At 42.3% G+C, this 20,966-nt stretch overlaps 1 protein-coding gene across 1 annotated transcript in view; it reads left to right on the forward strand.

Annotated features, from left to right (window-relative positions):
* LOC124779577 (Down syndrome cell adhesion molecule-like protein Dscam2) overlaps positions 1 to 20,966 on the forward strand; it is a 432,737-nt gene that overhangs the window by 25,009 nt on the left and 386,762 nt on the right. The window contains exon 2 of the mRNA XM_047253719.1: positions 1,715 to 1,876. Coding sequence (XP_047109675.1) covers positions 1,715 to 1,876 — 162 coding nt within the window. The remainder of the gene's footprint in view (positions 1 to 1,714; positions 1,877 to 20,966) is intronic.

Here is a 20,966-nt window from a genome sequence, read left to right on the forward strand (position 1 = left end):
AAGACAGAACCTTGATTCATGTAAACTGAATGGGTAAATCCTTTGAGATAATTTGACTAACCTCTTCAGCTGTTTAACCTATGAAGATAGTAGCTTCATTGGCATTATTTTAGTCACTGAATCTAGACAAATATAGGTATAAGGAATGTAACTGCGATGAAAACTATGGTAACAGAAGAAATACTTCTACTGATCGAATAAATAACGAAATGAAACGAATATAGCAGTATACGTCACTTGAGAATGAAATAAACTGGAAATTCACGGAAGCTAAAGCCAAATGGTGTAGGATAAACGTGAAGAAATCGGAAAATGTATTGCGTTGGGAGGAGAGATTCAGTACATAGAGAATTCAAGACAACCTTCAGTGAAATTAAAAGTAATGGCGTGGGCAATTATTCCACTGTTAAACGCAGAGGAGAGAGCAGACAGGCGGAAAGAGGACATAGAAGACCTCTGCGATGACGCACCAAAGGAGGAAATCAGAGTCTCTATTGAAAGCATAGGGAGCTCAGTATTAGAGTTTGACAGATCTTTGGAAAAATCCAGTGGTTGATTTTGGGATCTCTGTCTAAACAGGATATACTCCGGCTGGAATTTTCTCGCGCCTCTATCCAGTTTGCAGTTGTCCCTCCTCTTTTTGTGGTTTTTATCAGTTTATTCGCTATTTCTAGGTAAAATACATCGAAATTAAACCTTCTCCTTTTTCTTCGAACCAGGCACAACTCTGTCTTCTATTCCTTCCCCTGCTACGGCGTTCCAGTCCTACGTGATTTCTGAATTTTCATCCCCATTTACATACTGACTTACCCATACAATATCCTAATATATTCTTTCTCATTCTTCATCTTCTGCATGTTACGTTACTTTTTATACTTGAACTATTGTTGCTGACGTTCGTTTCCTGTCTATTCTGCTGAGAATAATCCTGTCCTGTTCGCAGTTACTTTCTTACTGCCCTATCTTCCTATTCATGGCGAATCCTACTCCCGTTATTGCATTTTCTGCTGCTGTTGACATTGCCCTACATTTGTCTGACTTGAAATCTTTATCATCTTCCCATTTCACTACACTGATACCCACTACATGCAGACTGACCCTTCATTAAACCCTTTTCAGATTTCCTAGCTTCCCTCTCACGATCAAATTCTGACGTTCCACGAGCAATTGGTAGAACGTTACCGTTTCGTTGCTTATGCAATCGCCTGTCACGGTCACCTCCCACTTCCTGGAGATCCGAATGAAGGACTAATCCTGAATGTTTTGTAAATGAGAGATCATCAAGACACTGTTTCAATTACTGGTGTCAGGGCCAGTGGATGCACATTATGTGAGTTTTAATGCAATAGTTTCGATTGTCTTCTCCATCCAGAGGCCGTTCACCAATGTTGATTCTTCCACCTTTCCCATCCCAAAAGGGTCTCCCATAATTCCATCCACTCATCTTCCCTCTTTGACAAGGCCACTAGCAGGAAGAGAGCGAATCTTTATACCTGAAGTCATCGGTCACTATTACTAATGACTTTTATTGAACATTTAAGCAGTTGCTAGGATCCAGTAGAATTTGGATTACTAGGTACCCCTGTACAACGGTATGAGACACTATTACTCGTTTACTTGATGTAGTTATTGGCTCCCCCTTTTATATTGCTTGCAACAATTCTTTGGCGCGAGACGTTTCGGCCATAACGCGAGCCTTCATCTTCTGTTGCAGTGGTGGTGCAGGACTACGAGGTGCAGGTGTACCGCGCGCATGCGCTGCTGGGCAACACGGCGGTGCTGCGCTGCGTCATCCCGCCCTTCGTGCGGGACGACGTCTCCGTCTCCTCCTGGTTCCGGGACGACACCATCATCCTGCCGGGCAGCCACGATGCGGGTAAGTAGACTACAGTTTCTGATCCTCTACAGTTTCTGATCCTCTACAGTTTCTGATCCTCTACAGTTTCTGATCCTCTACAGTTTCTGATCCTCTACAGTTTGTCATCCTCTACAGTTTCTGATCCTTCCTACGAGATGCATAGCGATCATATTGTCGTCAAAAGTACTCTTAAAGACAACTTATTCATTTGCAGTGCGAATGATGTCAGATGTAGGTGATAGCAGTATAAGAAAACTTAGTATTTTACTTACTTTCATTCTATATGTCATATGGGATCATATTCTCTGTGGAATCGAGTACAGATTTTTAGAGTGCAAAAGCGTGTAATAAGACTCATTTGTGGTGTAAATTCCAGGACACTATGCAGAAACCTGTTCAATGAACTTTGTATTCTAACCACTGCTCCTCACTATATTTATTCCATAATGAAACTTGTTCGAGCAATACGCCTCAATTGTCAACCAATAGCTCAATACATAACATCAGTACTAGGAATAAAAACAATCCACATAATGACCTAAAATCAGTTTGCTTCAGCCAAGAAGGGGTACAATATTCAGGAACACACATTTTCAATAAATTGGAAGCAACCATTAAAAACTTGATTTCAGATAAAGCACAGTTTAAACAGAGTTTGAAAGACGTTTTGATAGGTAACTCCTTCTACTCTATAGATGAATATCTTAGCAGGTACTGTCAGACCAGTTTAAGTAAAAATGTCTGTTAGATTTCAGTTCTAGCAGCACTGGGTCACAACAGTCAATATTAGATATTTTGTGAATGACAAATTTATTAAATTTGCATAACTATGTTTCATTCTGACAGTGTATTAATTCTGTAACTATTAGCGGTTCCAGTTTACTGTAATGTAGTCACATATTTTGACAAGCTTCTGACAAGCGATCATGGAAGTGAGTGTTATATTCAAATGTATTTTATTTTTTATGTTATGCTTTCTGACTTGCTCCGCACACAGGAGAATCATCTAATTTATAAGTCTATGAAACGAAAACTGAATCTAATCTAATCTAATCTAATCTATCATCGGACCGACTCTTAGAGAGTCTTTCTACTTTCCTACGAAATGGTACCTGCTGTTTCTTTCACTATTCCAATATTAGCAAGCAAGTCTTAGAGTAGGCATTTTCCTGAAATCTTAAGAGACTTGAAGTCTTTAAACTTATTGTTTTCCGCAATAAACGCAATTTTGTCATATTAAAGGCTCATGTTTAAAGAACGATGTCCTATTATACTCTACAAGATGTCTCCTAAGTGCCCAAGAAATGAGGGAATGGGTCATCCCTTGTTCATCCTGTGTTTCATACAGTGAGGAAGTGTCACAAATTCATAGCGATTGTCCATTGCGAGGGACTTACAAGGTTATACATGTACTTACATTAATCCCTGCACGGTGATGATCTAAATATAAAGTCTCTCTCTCTTAAATGACAACTCTACCTGCCACTGGTTTACCCGTCAAGCTAACGAATCTCTCGTGAGCGAAGATCAGCCGAATAGCTACGAGATCGAGTACAGAAGAAATTCTGCACTAGTACTCATTTACGGAGACAAGCAGGTTTGAGTAAGGAAACTCGAAGATGGCAGCCCCATCACCAATCTTACCTACTCTGGGTTGGCAACCCATTCAGAGACATTTCAAAATACTCCCAGTCCCCAAATTTACATAGGAAAACCAGATGGATTTTCTATGACGACTCCAGCTAGAGAATGTGGCAAAAGAACATAAATATCTCGAAAAGCAAGATTAGCTACATGGAATACAAGAGGAATCGCTTTCAAAGAACAATAAATAGCAAAGATATTTTCACAATAACAATTGCAGTTACCTCAGAAACTAAGAAGAAGCTGAAAGGTAGTAAATACGTCAGAAATTTAACATAATGTTGTATTTAGTGGAGTACAACAGAAAGAAAGAGCACGAGGAGGTGTAGCAATATACCTAAACAGAAAATGGGAAAATTATATCTGGACTTATTTCCGAAATTCCTTCACCAGGGAAGACGAATGGAATATTCCAGAATTTGAAACACGAACAGCTGCTAGCATGAGTTTCTTAGAAGTAGATACCTTAGGGGTTGCGAAGCAACTCAAATTGCTTGTCTTGAGGTCCAGATCGTATACCGATTAGGTTTCTTTCAGATTACGTTGATACAATAGCTCCCTACTTACCAATCATATACAACCGCTCGCTCACCCGATAGATCTGTACCTACAGATTGGAAAATTGCGCAGGTCGCACCAGTGTTTAAGAAGAGTAGTAGGAGTAATCCATCGAACTACAGATCTATATCACTGACGTCGGTTTGCAGTAGGGTTTCGAAGCATATACTGTATTCAAACATTATGAATCACCTCGAAGGGAATATAATATTAAATTATCTACATCTACATCTACATGATTACTCTGCAATTCACATTTAAGTGCTTGGCAGAGGGTTCATCGAACCACAATCATACCATCTCTCTACCATTCCACTCCCGAACAGCGCGCGGGAAAACGAACACCTAAACCTTTCTGTTCGAGCTCTGATTTCTCTTATTTTATTTTGATGATCATTCCTACCTATGTAGGTTGGGCTCAACAAAATATTTTCGCATTCGGAAGAGAAAGTTGGTGACTGAAATTTCGTAAATAGATCTCGCCGCGACGAAAAACGTCTTTGGTTTAATGACTTCCATCCCAACTCGCGTATCATATCTGCCACACTCTCTCCCCTATTACGTGACAATACAAAACGAGCTGTCCTTTTTAGCACCCTTTCGATGTCCTCCGTCAATCCCACCTGGTAACGATCCCACACCGCGCAGCAATATTCTAACAGAGGACGAACGAGTGTAGTGTGTAAGCTGTCTCTTTTGTGGACTTGTTGCATCTTCTAAGTGTCCTGCCAATGAAACGCAACCTTTGGCTCGCCTTCCCCACAATATTATCTATGTGGTCTTTCCAACTGAAGTTGTTCGTAATTTTAACACCCAGGTACTTAGTTGAATTGACAGCCTTGAGAATTGTACTATTTATCGAGTAATCGAATTCCAACGGATTTCTTTTGGAACTCATGTGGATCATCTCACACTTTTCGTTATTTAGCGTCAACTGTCACCTACCACACCATGTCAAAAGCTTTCCGGAAATCTAGAAATACGGAATCAACTTGAGATCCCCTGTCGATAGCCGCCATTACTTCGTGCGAATAAAGAGCTAGCTGCGTTGCACAAGAACGATGTTTTCTGAAACCATGCTGATTACGTATCAATAGACCGTTCCCTTCGAGGTGATTCATAATGTTTGAATACAGTATATGCTCCGAAACCCTACTGCAAACCGACGTCAGGCTTTAGCCAGCTTTCTGTACCTATAACGATTTCAGCTTCTGTGCTTTCTATTATCGCTTGAAGCTCAGGGACTTTGCAAGCACAACTACAACAATTTACAACTACAATTCCGACTGTTCCTTGATCCAAGCACGTCCTGTATTTGCCATGCACCCTTTGAGATTACAGCCCATCCCGTACTTTCCCGAGGCCTTCTAACCTAAAAAACCGCCCAGTCCACGCCACACAGCCTCCGCTACCCGTGTAGCCGCCAGCTGAGTGTAGTAAACCTAAATCACTGGCATTTTATGGAAAATATTCACTGGGAACTATGATAGTAGTACATAGAAAACAACTGAAAAGGGTAAAATATTTTTAACTATGGAAGTGCCATGCTTCTTGACAGAGCGTAGGCGAACGATACGGGAAACACGCACCGCCGTACTAGGCAAGGTCCTAATCGTGGTGGTTTGCCATTGTCTTCCTCCGACCGTAATGGGGATGAATGATGATGAAGACGACACAACAACACCCAGTCATCTCGATGCAGGTGACAATCCCTGACCCCGGTGGAAATCGAACCCGGGACCACGGGAAGCGAGAACGCTACCGTGAGACCACGAGCTGAGGACATTTTTAACCATGATGGATATAAAATGACCACCAATAACGTATGCAGATTAAGTTGAATAGATTTGGAAGTGTCTGTGGAAGAATTACTAGAACTTTAAAGAATATAAAACGAAAAGAATCAGGACCGAAATTTCATACTGCAGTTGCATTACCGACCCTATTATATGGAAGTGAACTGTTGGTACTGAATAAAAGACAAGAAAAACAAATACAAGGAAGAGAACTGATTATTCTCAGAACTGTAGATCATTTGCCTCCGAAAGGCAAAAATCTCGAGTTGGAGTCTCCACCCGCCACACAGTTTTGAACTGCTAGGAAGCTTCATATCAGCGCACACACCACTGCACAGTCAATATTTCATTCTAGAAACATCCTCCAGGCTGTGGCTAAGCTACGTCTCCTCGGTATCCTATCTTCCAGGAATTCTAGTCTTGTAAGTTTCTCTGGATAACATCTGTGAAGTTTGGAAGGTAGGAGATGAGGTACTGGAGGCTGTAAAGCGGTGACAATGGGTTGTGAGTCGTGGTTGGGTAATTCAGTCAGTAGAGCACTTGCCAGCGAAAGGCTCATGTCCCGAGTTTGATTCTCGATCCAGCACACAGTTTTAATCTGCCAGGAAGTTTGATGGTCGTTGTTATTGCTTTTGATGTTTCATGGATTATTTGTAATATGCTTCATGAGAATACTTTTTTTCCGTAGCTTACATATCCAACTGCTTCAACAGCTGTCTACAAGACGATCGTGAGGCCTCTCAATTCATTTTGTGCTACCCTTCTGTGTAATTAAATGTGTGTAATGAAAGGTGACTTACGCCAGAACCAGTGAGATCATTAGCTGCACTGGAGTTCTGAGTTCGGCAAATTCGATATTGCACTGAGGCGGTGATCGTGGAACAATTTGGAAATAGCGGTCATTCACATAAGTTTATTGCAAGCAAATCATGCAGAATTGCGCTGGGAGCACCTGCTCCTGTTGTGACTGCAAAAACACTCGGTGCAGCTACAATTCGCGAACTATCACTACTATAACTACCACTACTAATGTTAGAATTTTTATCTCGTATGTTCAATCGTATTTTTTGTGGGGCAGTGTAACTATATTCTCAAACCGCTTATTTGCAACCTTGTTTGATAGTCTCATAGAATCTTGTTACGAACCAAGTTTTAGAATAATTAGATAAAATCAATCGTTCTGTCTTAAAGTACAACATACACAATTTTTATGAGTGTCCGCGATACCCGGGTGCATTTTAAACTATTACATTTTTCTTATTCGTTCATTAATGATGAGAACGTTTCGGAAGTTACAACTTGTAAACATGAAATCTCAGAAAGATACTCATCCCAATAATTTTACTTTAAAACAAGGAAAAGTAAACAAAAACATAATTTTGAAAAGAAATATTATGACGTAATATGTCTTTATTTAAGTCATTAAAGTATTAACAAATACCTCATGTATTTACAAGAACTTCATAGTTTAAGTTGTACCTGACTGTAAATTAGTTTTCATTAGGTAAATAGTCACTTTACTGTTACCTGAATTTGGTGAACTTCACGAGAAACAATTTCATTCGATACGAAAGGAAAGTAAACAATCTTTTACACTTGCCATATTATGGAAACTTCGATTTTTAATTCAGTGTTATTGACTGATTGATTGATCTGCACAGGTAGACAAAATAACTGTGTTCTCAGCCCACTATGCCCACACCGAAACTGAGTTTAGTGCACGGTTTCTCACCCAATGTTTCTAGTAAGGTCAGTTGGTACTCTTAAAAAGTAGTAGGGGACTCTAACTAGCCCTTTATAGGCACAATTTCTTCGGGTATTAATGACCCAAATATTTGTGTGTTTTAAGTTTCGTTCGCGTCGTAATGGAAGGCTAAATATGGTGTTCTTTCATCCTCCTCACAACATAGTCTACACTTAGCGGCTTCTTTCTCTATCGAGTCATCAGACCTACCATGAATTTAATCTGATTCCTGTTGAAGCCCAGGATTGCAGAACTTCTCCTGAAACATGGCTTTGTCGTCATCAGCGTACCATGGATTTATTTATATATTTTAGCCCAATATTCTGTGGGCTGCCTCCTAATGCGGCTACAGTGTTTTGATTTTAACATTCCCTTGGTGGTGGTTAGGACATTTCCCACTCCGACAACTGGAGTCGTCGCATCTGTCCTGAACTGCCTATCAGCTCGTTCATTGCCATTAATTCCTGAGTGACCAGGAGCCCGCAACACGTTTACGCTATTGCTTTCTCCTAGCCTCACAAGGGCTTCAGGGCATTCTGGAACGATCTTTGATCTCGTTGCAGAAGCTGAAAGTGATTTCAGAACTGTTTGCTGTCTGAATGAATGTAGATGACAAGATGCTTGTAGTACCCACACAGATTCTCTTCCACGAACACGCTGGTGCCAGATATTGCGCCTGGAATACCGCAGCCAGCTTCCCTAGGGAGATTGCTCCCTTTAATCTAGGATGTACCCGTACATCCCAAAATCTTAGATTGTTTTAGGCACTGAACGATATCGTGGTTCATACTTTCACTGCCCCTTACTTCCAATTGTTAGCTTAAACGGTTTATTGAAGCAGATGGAAGTTCTGTATAGTCTGCCAGCACTTTCCTGGTAATTCCTATATTTACCACATTCACTAGATTGATGTAGGATTCTGGATATTCTAAGCTTCTTAGTAGCCACGTTCCATTCTGCTTTATTCCATCAAACTGTAGCCCCATAGCTTATCAAAGGGCTTATCAAATGGTTCAAATGGCTCTAAGCATTATGCGACTTAGCATCTGAGGTCATCAGTCCCCTAGACTTAGAACTACTTAAACCCAACTAACTTAAGGACATCACACACATCCATGTCCGAGGCAGCATTCGAACCTGCGACCGTAGCTTGTAAGGGATCCGTGATACGACAAACATAGATGCTAGTATCCGACACCCAGGTCGATAGCAGACAGGGGTCGATTGTCGAGCGCTGCAGGAGGCAGTGAGACGAGTGTTGAGTGTGCAGTGGTACTGGAGAGACGGGCAAGAATGGTGGTCGAGTGAGTAGTAAACGGTAAATTCACCGGAGTATGACAAATGAGCGCGTCCCCCTGATCGTCGTGCGGTCGACCCTCACCGATAACGATTCGCGAGTACTTACTTACTTTCCGTGTCCGGAACTAGACTTCAGACTTCCAAAAATCAGCAGCCAATATGGCCTTGTCATTTGCCTCCCGTAAGTCATTCAGTGTTGCAGGGCTGGTCTAAATATCGACAGATAAGCGGGTGTTGAGGATCCTGGACAGATCCACACAGACAGAGGGTGTTCTCATTCTCTTTTAGGAAACCCCATTGCTGCTGGTTTGTCTTGTACTTTGGCACTCCTACCCTCATACGGTTTAGGGTTTTCCATACTGTGTATGGTAGGTCTCCACCAGGCGCCAGTTCTTCTTTTACATCTTTATTGAGGTTTCTCAGGTCGATGTCCCACCTTTTCAAACGATTCTCTGCAGCCGACTCTTCCAGGGCTCGGGTACGTGACAGGAAACTCTTCCTCGAACAAAGCCGTCGGTCAGCAGGCTGATGTCCATATAAAGGATGACGCATGTCCTTTTCTTGCTTGGTTTTTTCGGCTTCGGCAGCGATGTCACGTCGTATGTTGGGCGGTGCGATCCCCATAATTAAGTACATCCTGTGCACTGGGGTTGGCCTCGATCATCTGGTAACAATCCTTGCCATTTCATTCACCGCGACATCAACTTTTCTCGCGTGTGTTGATGCAGACCATACTGTAGCGGCGTATTCCGCGGCTGACACACTGAGCGCAAGAGCTGAAGTTCTCAGGACTTTTGGGTTCCCACCCCAGGATCCGCCGGTTAGTTTCCTGATGATGTTGTTTCTAATTGAGACTTTTTCCCTTGTGGCATTACAATGATGTTTATAGGTCAGTGTGCGATCCAACGTGACACCAAGATATTTGGGCGTATTACATTTAATTCACGATTTGCCTTTTCTTTAAATGGAATGAACAGGCCCGCGTCTTGGAAGGGATCGGCCTTAGATGGTTTGCCTCATAATACTGGGAGAGAGCTTCTAAGGTACTGGTTAGTTTCTCCTCTGCACCCATAAAATTGTTTTCTTGGGCTGCAACTGCAGTGTCATCGGCATACATAAATTGGACCTTGATGATTGGCACTGGTTGGTCATTTGTATATATATTATACAGAGCTGGGGCGAGGACGCTTCACTGAGGTAGGCCATTCCTCTGATTTCTCCACCTGCTCTTCTTGCCCTCGAGACAGACGAAAAATCTCCTGTTATCCAGGAAAGTACCTATCAGCGATGTTAAATGGTAATCTCTTGTCACATTATATATTTTCCTAAGTAGCCTCCGATGGTTTACAGAATCATATGCAGCTGAAAGATCTATGAATGCCACTTCCGTGATCTCTTTCCTCTGAGACCCATCCTCGATATGTTAGGTCAGGTCCAGGACTTGACCGCAGCACGATTTGCCTGATCGGAAACCTGCCTGCTGTGGGATGATCTGTTGTTCCAAGACGCTTTCTATGCCGCTTAGCGTCAGACGTTCCAAGATCTTAAAACAGTGACATAAAAGAGACACAGGTCGGAAGTTTTTTGGATCATCAGAGTCCTTTCCTGGTTTCAGAAGTGCAACCACTCGGGCTTTCCTCCACATCTTTGGAATATGGAGCCTTTCTACACATGCGTTTATCAAATCTAGCAGCCACTGTAGGGTATTACTGCCAAAGTTTTTAATTTACTCGACTCTAAGTTCATCGATACCAGGAGCTCTGTTAATCTTCAAACTGGAAATGGCTGCAGTAAGTTCTGACATCGTAAATGGTGCCTTGAGGTGATGATTTTCCTCGGCCGGATCACGTGCTAATGGTTCCTGGTACTTTCTGCCGTGGGTTTTGCCATTCATAAGGAGTGTAGTGACGACTTGGTCTGCCGTGACGTTAGTAAGTTTATCATTTGACTTTGTGGCGTCACCGTTAAGGTTCTTTAACAGTTTCCAAGCCCGCATACTGTTCACTTTCGTGTCCAGGTTCTCCGTGAGGTCACACCATTTGGCTTTGCGGTTCTCAGCTATGAATGACATGAGTTCATCGCCTGCTAGAAGTGTCTCATCATCAAATGGGTCGTTATCGAAAAGCTTCTGGTATCTTTCCAGTAGTGGCTTTGCGTCCTCAGACAGTCCCGTAATGTACTGTTTTCTGCATCCTCGCGGTATTGTTTTCCTGGACACCTTCTGAACGAGTTTGACAAAAGAGTCGTACATCTCAGGTTGTGGGGGGTTTTTGTTATTTCTACATCAATGAGCTCTCTAAATTTCTTCTAATTGGCCTTTTTAAAATTGAACCTTGTTTTGAAAGGAACTTGTTTAGGCTTAACAACTGCATTGACCGTTCAATTTATGGGCCGATGCTGCGTATGGGGAATTGGCTCCCCAATCAGTTTTCCACATTGGCCAGCGAGTTTCTTGCTAACAAAGATGTTATCGGGATTGTACCCTTTCTTCCATCTGCCACTATTAAAGGAGCTTGGCAGATCCGGATCATGTATGAGCAGCAGATCGTGTACCTGAGCCTAGGTCTCTAGTTCCACTCCGCTGCTGTTAGTTTCTTTATAGCCCCATGTAGAGCTCTGACAGTTGAAATCGTCCAATACAAAATTAAAGTCTTGGTAACTGAAATTGCCAGGCTCAGTGAAGACAAAATCTGATTCTGGGGGTTTTTACACAGAGCTAACATTATACTGTTGAGTTCTAACGGTTAATATCTCTATGTCTTGCCTATCAGTCAGTGAAGCAGAAGTGACTAATTCCTGGCCTGGCGAAGATGGCACTACCGTACCGTTCATGTGGTCTCTCCAAGATCATCTTCATTCCATCTGTTTTGGGTGCGGGTCTTGTACTGCCCCCAAAAGTTTATTGAATCAGGAGGAAGTCACATTGATATTCTTTACACAAGCCAGACAATAAAACTTCTCTGTCTCTCGATATTCCTTCAATGTTTATCGACATCATGACAAGTGGCCTTAGGAAAGGCCGTTTGGGTAGGGTCTTATTGGTCTTCATATCCTCAGAAGTCCGTTCCGGTTGTTGAAGGATTAGCCGCTGATAGGTCAACGTTGCCCGGGGTGCGCCCGATTGCGGTTATCGTTTGTTTCTTGCTGTCGTAATCTTCGCGGAGGCTCTTTCATTGCATTCGCGAGTGATATGAAACCAAAAGTGACAAGTGCCGAATTAAGTGTTTCGCGTCAACCGCATCGGCCAGCAACAACCATGGATTGCAGTGAGGATTGTTGTGAATGTTAACCATCATCATTTCGAGTGACGAAGTACTTAAAATCAGCAACCAATAAAAAGGTACAGGGTGTTTCAAAAATGACCGGTATATTTGAAACGGCAGTAAAAACTAAACGAGCAGCGATAGAAATACACCGTTTGTTGCAATATGCTTGGGACAACAGTACATTTTCAGGCAGACAAACTTTCGAAATTACAGTAGTTACAATTTTCAACAACAGATGGCGCTGCGGTCTGGGAACCTCTGTAGTACGATATTTTCCACATATCCACCATGCGTAGCAATAATATGGCGTAGTCTCTGAATGAAATTACCCGAAACCTTTGACAACGTGTCTGGCGGTATGGCTTCACATGCAGATGAGATGTACTGCTTCAGCTGTTCAATTGTTTCTGGATTCTGGCGGTACACCTGGTCTTTCAAGTGTCCCCACAGAAAGATGTCACAGGGGTTCATGTCTGGCGAATAGGGAGGCCAATCCACGCCGCCTCCTGTATGTTTCGGATAGCCCAAAGCAATCACACGATCATCGAAATATTCATTCAGGAAATTAAAGACGTCGGCCGTGTGATGTGGCCGGGCACCATCTTGCATAAACCACGAGGTGTTCGCAGTGTCGTCTAAGGCAGTTTGTACCGCCACAAATTCACGAAGAATGTCCAGATAGCGTGATGCAGTAATCGTTTCGGATCTGAAAAATGGGCCAATGATTCCTTTGGAAGAAATGGCGGCCCAGACCAGTACTTTTTGAGGATGCAGGGACGATGGGACTGCAACATGGGGCTTTTCGGTTCCCCATATGCGCCAGTTCTGTTTATTGACGAAGCCGTCCAGGTAAAAATAAGCTTCGTCAGTAAACCAAATGCTGTCCACATGCATATCGCCGTCATCAATCCTGTGCACTATATCGTTAGCGAATGTCTCTCGTGCAGCAATGGTAGTTGCGCTGACGGGTTGCCGCGTTTGAATTTTGTATGGATCGAGGTGTAAACTCTGGCGCATGAGACGATACATGGACGTTGGCGTCATTTGGACCGCAGCTGCAACACGGCGAACGGAAACTCGAGGCCACTGTTGGATCACCTGCTGCACTAGCTGCGCATTGCCCTCTGTGGTTGCCGTACGCGGTCGCCCTACCTTTCCAGCACGTTCATCCGTCACGTTCCCAGTCCGTTGAAATTTTTCAAACAGATCCTTTATTGTATCGCTTTTCGGTCCTTTGGTTACATTAAACCTCCATTGAAAACTTCGTCTTGTTGCAACAACACTGTGTTCTAGGCGGTGGAATTCCAACACCAGAAAAATCCTCTGTTCTAAGGAATAAACCATGTTGTCTACAGCACACTTGCACGTTGTGAACAGCACACGCTTACAGCAGAAAGACGACGTACAGAATGGCGCACCCACAGACTGCGTTGTCTTCTATATCTTTCACATCACTTGCAGCGCCATCTGTTGTTGAAAATTGTAACTACTGTAATTTCGAAAGTTTGTCCGCCTGAAAATGTACTGTTGTCCCAAGCATATTGCAACAAACGGTGTATTTCTATCGCTGCTCGTTTAGTTTTTATTGCCGTTTCAAATATACTGGTCATTTTTGAAACACCCTGTATCACCGTAATTAGACGTGTAAGGCGAAGATAGCAACTGTCTCAGAATTTGTGTGTTAGTAGAAAATACATATCAGTTTGTACATCGCAACCTTTGTGGTCCTTAATAATGGACAAACTTTCAGTCATTCCACTATTCAGTCTCAGAACAGCCGCACTCGGTTGAAATACATCAGAAACCACAGCAGAAAAACCGATGGCCTTTCGTCCATTAAGCAGACAGTCAAATAATAATAATAATAATTAACTGTTTGGCGGCTTCGGTAATTCATCCAAAACCCAATAAGGAATTTAAGCGGGGGTGTTTTTTTATTTTTATTTTTTTTATCCCTGCAGCTCGGTTCCGGACTGAAGCGCCTAGAACCGCTCGGTCACAGCTGCCGACAAGGGCTTATCAAATGGTTCAAATGTCTCTCAGCACTATGCGACTTAACTTATGAGGTCATCAGTCGCCAGTACTTAGAACTAATTAAAGCTAACTAACCTAAGGACATCACACACATCCATGCCCGAGGCAGGATTCGAACCTGCGACCGTAGCGGTCGCGCGATTCCAGACTGCAGCGCCAAGAACCGCACGGCCACTCCGGCCGGCTAAGGGCTTATCACAGTGATGTGTATCCAGTACGTATTCCTGCGGCTTGGACCCTAGTTTTTACCAAAGTGTTTTCCAGTATCCATAAGAGCACATTCGAACACTTGTTCTGTACGTGACGGGTCCGTGATAGTTTCCCATCCAAGATTAAATTTAGATATTTTACTGCCCCTTCTACTGGTAGAATCTCGTCGACAAGCTTGAGAGTCCAATACGTGTTGTGGATATGCTTCTTCGTAAAGGGTACAGCAGCTTTCTTGGGACCAACTCTTATATCCTGTTCTAGACAATTTTCAGTGCGCACTGAATCATTGTTCTAAAGCCACTAGCAAATTTGCCTAATATTACTATGATTAAATCGTTGGCGTATTCTTGCCAAAAGTAAACTCTTGTATTTAACTCCTCGATGCGTTCATTTCCCTCTAGGATCCGCAGCAGTAGTGGGAACAGCCTTCTTGCATACAGCGTCTGGTGGTTTTGATCACCATTCTCACATCCATCGTGGTGGCCTCTACCTTTCTTCTACTCAGAATGGTCTTAATAAACTTGCGTATGGTGGTCTTAATGCCATTATCTTTCCCTCAGCTCTAACCACGGATTGGAGTTTGTATTGCTGAAAGCCTCACGATATTCAGGAATATACAGAGAGGAAGATGGTGAAGTGCTGCCTACCTGATATGCGTGTTGGTTTCATGCAAAGGAACCCCAATTAACCGCCTTTCCCTGACGTGCAGATTAACCGGTTCTTCTAATGTCGTTAGAAGAAAGGAGGATAGACTGATCGGTCTCCTATCCTTACCCTTGGTATAATCACTTCAGAATGAACAAAACTGTAACTGTCCACCAAGCGTTAAGAATGAGTCCTGCTGCTAGGATGAACCTAAAGAGTCCGCGTAGGACTTCAATTAATCCCTGTCCTGCTTGTTTCAGTAGAGGCGGAAATATTCCATCTGTGCCTGGTGGCTTGACCAATTGAGCAGTGCCCACTTTCCATTACAGAAGGAATCGATGTGGTGAAGAGAAGGAGTAGGTAATAACAGGGTAAGATTGACAGATAAGTTAGAAAGAAGAAAACAAAAATTAAAAATGGATGAGAAAAAATGGTTCAAATGGCTCTGAGCACCATGGGACTTAACATCTATGGTCATCAGTCCCCTAGAACTTAGAACCACTTAAACCTAACTAACCTAAGAGCATCACACAACACTCAGTCATCACGAGGCAGCTGGATGAGAAAAGTACAGATAGTATTGCGAATACATAGAAAGAAGGATCCTTTATTGTATGATTATATGATAGCGGAACAAACACTGGTAGCAGTTACTTCTGTAAAATATCTGGGAGTATGCGTGCGGAGCGATTTGAAATGGAATGATCATATAAAATTAATTGTTGGTAAGGCAGGTACCAGGTTGAGGTTCATTGGGAGAGTGCTTGGAAAATGTGGTCCATCAACAAAGGAGGTGGCTTACAAAACACTCGTTCGACCTATACTTGAGTACTGCTCATCAGTGTGGGATCCGTACTAGATCGGTTTGACGGAGGAGATAGAGAAGATCCAAAGAAGAGCGGCGCGTTTCGTCACAGGGTTATTTGGTAACCGTGATAGCGTTACGGAGATGTTTAATAAACTCAAGTGGCAGACTCTGCAAGAGAGGCGCTCTGCATCGCGGTGTAGATTGCTCGCCAGGTTTCGAGAGGGTGCGTTTCTGGATGAGGTATCGAATATATTGCTTCCCCCTACTTATAACTCGCGAGGAGATCACGAATGTAAAATTAGAGAGATTAGAGCGCGCACGGAGGCTTTCAGACAGTCGTTCTTCCCGCGAACCATACGCGACTGGAACAGGAAAGGGAGGTAATGACAGTGGCACGTAAAGTGCCCTCCGCCACACACCGTTGGGTGGCTTGCGGAGTATAAATGTAGATGTAGATGTAGATGTAGTTTACAATGTGACAAAGTTGTAAATTAGACAATAGGAAAGCAGGAAGAAGAGGGAATTACACCGATGATAATAAATAAAGCGTTAATCAGTAGTTTCTCCATTTTTGGAGAGTGCTGATCCCGCAGCTATATGTTCAAGTGATGAGAAGCCGCTCCAGTTATTAAGTGCTCATTATCTGGACTTAATAAAATTCTTGTTAGCGACTGGAGCGACTTTTCATTAAGAGCTTTAATCTCCTCTTGAACGCAGAATGTTTTCGGTAAGTCCCAGGCTGCAGGGAAATTTGTTCCATAGCTGTATGGCGAAAATGAAAAAGAAATGGAGAAAGATTTAAGAGCATGCAGTGATATAGCCAAGGTGATGGATGCGTCCGATCTGGTACTGCAGTTATGGAATGATGACAGGTATTTGATGTCGTCAGTTGCTTTGATTAATGCAATTGCTATGCTGTAGTGTTTTTCGGGAGCCTCTCTGATATTTATCGTGGATGTTATAAGCGATGGTGTAATCTGTCAGCTCTTCATTAACAGTCTACGCCAACGCTTTAGATATTGCGGTTAGTCGCAACTTGACATAAACTAAGCAGGTCAGTGCCGTGCATCATGTAGCACGCGGAAACCAAGATCGATGGTCGAAATTACCGATTAGTAGATATCTTCCTTATTCTTTTTCCAGGTGAAGGATCTGTAATCTCCTTTATAGTTATTGAGAATTCTTTTGGTGACATAGTATATCAATGACTCCTCTCCCTATTCTATATTTTACTCTTGCCACGATATCTCATTCAAAGTGTAGTAGTGATGTAAATAATCTACATCTACATAGATATTCCGCAAGCTCGCAAACTGTGCATGGAGGACGGTACCCTGTACCACAGTTAGTCATTTCTTTTCCTGTTCGATTCACAAACAAAGCGAGGGAATAACTACTATCTTTATGCCTCCGTACAAGCCATGATTTCCCTTACCTTCGTTGTCCTTACACAAGACTATTCGGGGCTGTAAGATCGTTCTGCACTCTATAGCAAGCGATGGTCCTCTAGACTTTCCCATTACCATTTAGCGAAAAGAATACGTGCTTCACTCCCGAGATTTCCATCTGCGTTCACGTAGCATTTCCGCAATACCCGCGTGTTGATCGTATCCATCGATTCGAAATCTGGCAGCTCGCCTTTGCAATGCTACGATGTCTTCCTTTAATCCGACCCGGACGGGATCCCAAACATTTAAGCAGCAAGGAGGGAATGGGAGTGATTTTGTATGCAGTCTGGCTTATAGGTGGACTACATTTTCCTAGAATTCTCCCAATAAATCTAAGGCGACCATTCCTCTTTCTTACAACCGAGCTTAGGTTCGATTTCCAAGTTCATGTCCCTACGCAACGTTACGCCTAGATATTTAACCAACTAACAATGTAGTTGAACACTACAGGATCGTTTTTCCTGCCCGTTTGTGTTAACTTACATTTTTCCCGTCTTTAGAGTCAGCTGACATTCATTACACCAAATATAAATTCTGTCTATGTCATCTCGTATTCTCCTGAAGTCATTAAAAGACGACATTTTGCCGTACCATATAGCGTCTTCTGTAGTTTCAGACTGCTTCTCGTATTGTCCATCAAACAGAGAAAAATAGCGATGCTATTACACTTGTCTGGAAGATTCCTGACGATACCTTAGTCTCCGATATGAATGTCAGCCGTCCAGGACAACGACTTTGAGCCACTCGCTTATCTTAGACCCTATTCCGTATGACTCGCACCTTCGTTAATAGTCTGCAGTTTAGCACTGCGTCAAACGCTTTCCGGAAATCTAGGTATGTGGATTTTGCCTGTTGCTCATAGTCCATGATTCGCAAGATATCGTGAGAGAAAAGCTCCTGTTGAGTATCGAACGAGCGATGCTTTCTACATCCGTGTTTATCAGTGGATATAAGGTTTTCCCTTTCAAGGAAATTTATTGCATTTGAACACAGGACATGCTCAAAAATTCTGCAGCAATCCGACGTTAAGGACACAGGCTGGTAATTTTGCGGGTCTGTTCTTTCACAGGAATCACCAGCGCTTTTTTCCAATCGCTCGGAACTTTGTGCTATTAGTGATTCGCGTTAAATGCAAACTAGCTAAAAGTTCCCAATGACGAGGAGTACTGTGTGTAAAACTCAACTGGACTCCAGCTGGACGTGGTCACATATTTGCTTTCAATACTCTCAGCTGCTTTTCAACACCAGGCATGCCTGTTTCTTTGTATTCCATTAGGAAGTTCGTGCAGCGGTCAAACGATGCTTCCGCTGAAAACTTTTTTAAAGGCGAAATTTAAATCTTCAATTCTCGTTTTGCTGTTTTCCTTTCGCCACACCAGTCTGGTCTAGGAGTTAGTAAAGAGGAGTCTTAGACATGGTTTGTGATTTTACGTGGTATGAGAATTTTCTTGAATTTTTAAGGAGATCTTTCGCTAACTTAGGGCCGTGGAAACTGTTCTACGATTCTTGCATCGACTTTCTTATATACACATCTAGTACGTTTTTCCTGTTGACAGTCCGGCGTTATTTTTCGAACTGGGGGTGCAACAATTCTATTAATATAGCCTGAGTGAGTATATTGTTGCTCAAAATATATTAATCTTGGACAAAGTGGTAATTGACACATGGTGTGACTGTTCACAATTTTGTTCACGGCTTTAAAATGATTCATGGAACTATATCTTCTAAAGCTATTTCTTCGCTAGTTTAAATACCAATTTATTTTCTGCGTTGTTTGTACAGATTTTAGTGTACATTTTGACGTTACAGAGAGAAGCTGATAGGTCTACACCTATTTTTATGTCTTTCCTGACTATTTTCACTTGAAACAAATAAATATAGAATTATCCTAGTTTAGGGGAATTCTCTTCCTCATGAAAATTCTGGAAAAAATTTAACTTGCTCTTTTGTATTACGGTCCTTCCATATTTAACTATCACTACGGAAACGTCATCCTAAAGTGCCTTCCCTTCCTTTTAATCTTGAATGGTTTCATAGATGCCATGTGACGTTCCTGTTGAATATAATTGTTTTCCTACAACTACCTGTGTTCCTGATTCGTCTCGTGAAGTACAAAAATACATAGCTAATCTTTGAGTGCTTGTACGAGTTTCTCTCTGTTGTTTGTTGCTACACGATTTGCCTTTTTAATCGGGTAAATATAACATGTACCGAAGGTGAGTTTTTTGTCTGATCCGCTTCTTACTCCTTGCCTTCAGCTGTTTCTGTTTCCATATTTTCTTTGTATCTTATTACATTTTCTTGGATGAATTTTTATATAGTTTAGTTTATTTCACCATATTCTATCATGTAGGTACTGTCCGCCCCCAGTAGCTGAGTGGTGCGGGCACGGTAACTCAGCGTGTTCGGTCAGAGGGTTAGCTGCCCTCTGTAATAAAAGAACTGAGTTAATGGATCAACGACGAACTGAAACGGGTGTCTTGCGACGTCCGCCCCAACGTTCAAAAACGAATAGAAAATGAGATTAAAAAAAAAAAGTGGTCAGCGTGACAGAATGTCAATCCTAAGGGCCCGGGTTCGATTCCCGACTGGGTCGGAGATTTTCTCCGCTCAGGGACTGGATGTTGTGTTGTCCTAATCATCATCATTTCAACCCCATCAACGTGCAAGTCGCCGAAGTGGTGTCAAATCGAAAGACTTGCACCAGGCGTACGGTCTACCCGACGGGAGGCCGTAGTCGCGCGACGTTTTTTTTTTTATGTAGGTATTATAAATAGTTTCATGTTATTGTCCATTGTCCCACCTGATAATTTCTTTTTTATTCCGGTACATGTTATGCTATTTTAATAACTACCTTTATTTATCATTGCCGTTTGTAGTGTAATGATTTTTCTGTATTACCTCAAGACTGATAATGAAATACAATGATTTTGTTGTAAGTTAAAATTAAAATTCTCTATAGAAAAACTCTCACGGAGCAGCAGGTTGGTAATTAGAAGTAGATTAAGAATCAACGAATGGGATGTTCAACGTATTGATTGGCCTTATCGTCAGAGACACATACAAGTATTACTCTACACAAATGCTTGCAAAGTTGACCATGGAACAGAGAAAAAACGTGTACTAATTTTATTTCAATCGGGTCAGTGAAGTAATAAGTATTATAATTAATTTATGTAGCTCATCGACCAGGATGATTAATTTATTGTTGCAATCCACTTTACAGTAGGGCAAATTAGACACCAATAGTACAATGGATGGATAATATTACGGAAACACCAAAACCTCAACACATTATCACGCCTAATACGTCGTAGGAAATCCATTGGCATTCAGGACAGCTTTCAGTCTTCTCGGAATCGATAAATATAGGTACTGAGTGGATCCCAAAATAGTAACAGGTAATAATAAAGGAGGTGAACAGCGATCTCCCACCCATCTCTCCAAAGTAGTGCAAAAAGGCTCTATAATATTGAGATGTTGTGACTATGGCGGCTGGGGGAGGTGCGAAAACTCGTCCTCGTGCTCACAAAGCCGGTTCTGGAGGATGCGAGCTGTGTGGACAGCGCCCCTGTTGCCTTGAGAAGACAGCTTCGCCATTGGGAACAAACATTGTCCCATGGGACGGACCTGATCAGCCAAAATGGTTACGTTTA

This window comes from Schistocerca piceifrons, chromosome 1, assembly GCF_021461385.2.
Source record: "Schistocerca piceifrons isolate TAMUIC-IGC-003096 chromosome 1, iqSchPice1.1, whole genome shotgun sequence".
NCBI classification, from domain to species: Eukaryota; Metazoa; Arthropoda; class Insecta; order Orthoptera; family Acrididae; genus Schistocerca; species Schistocerca piceifrons.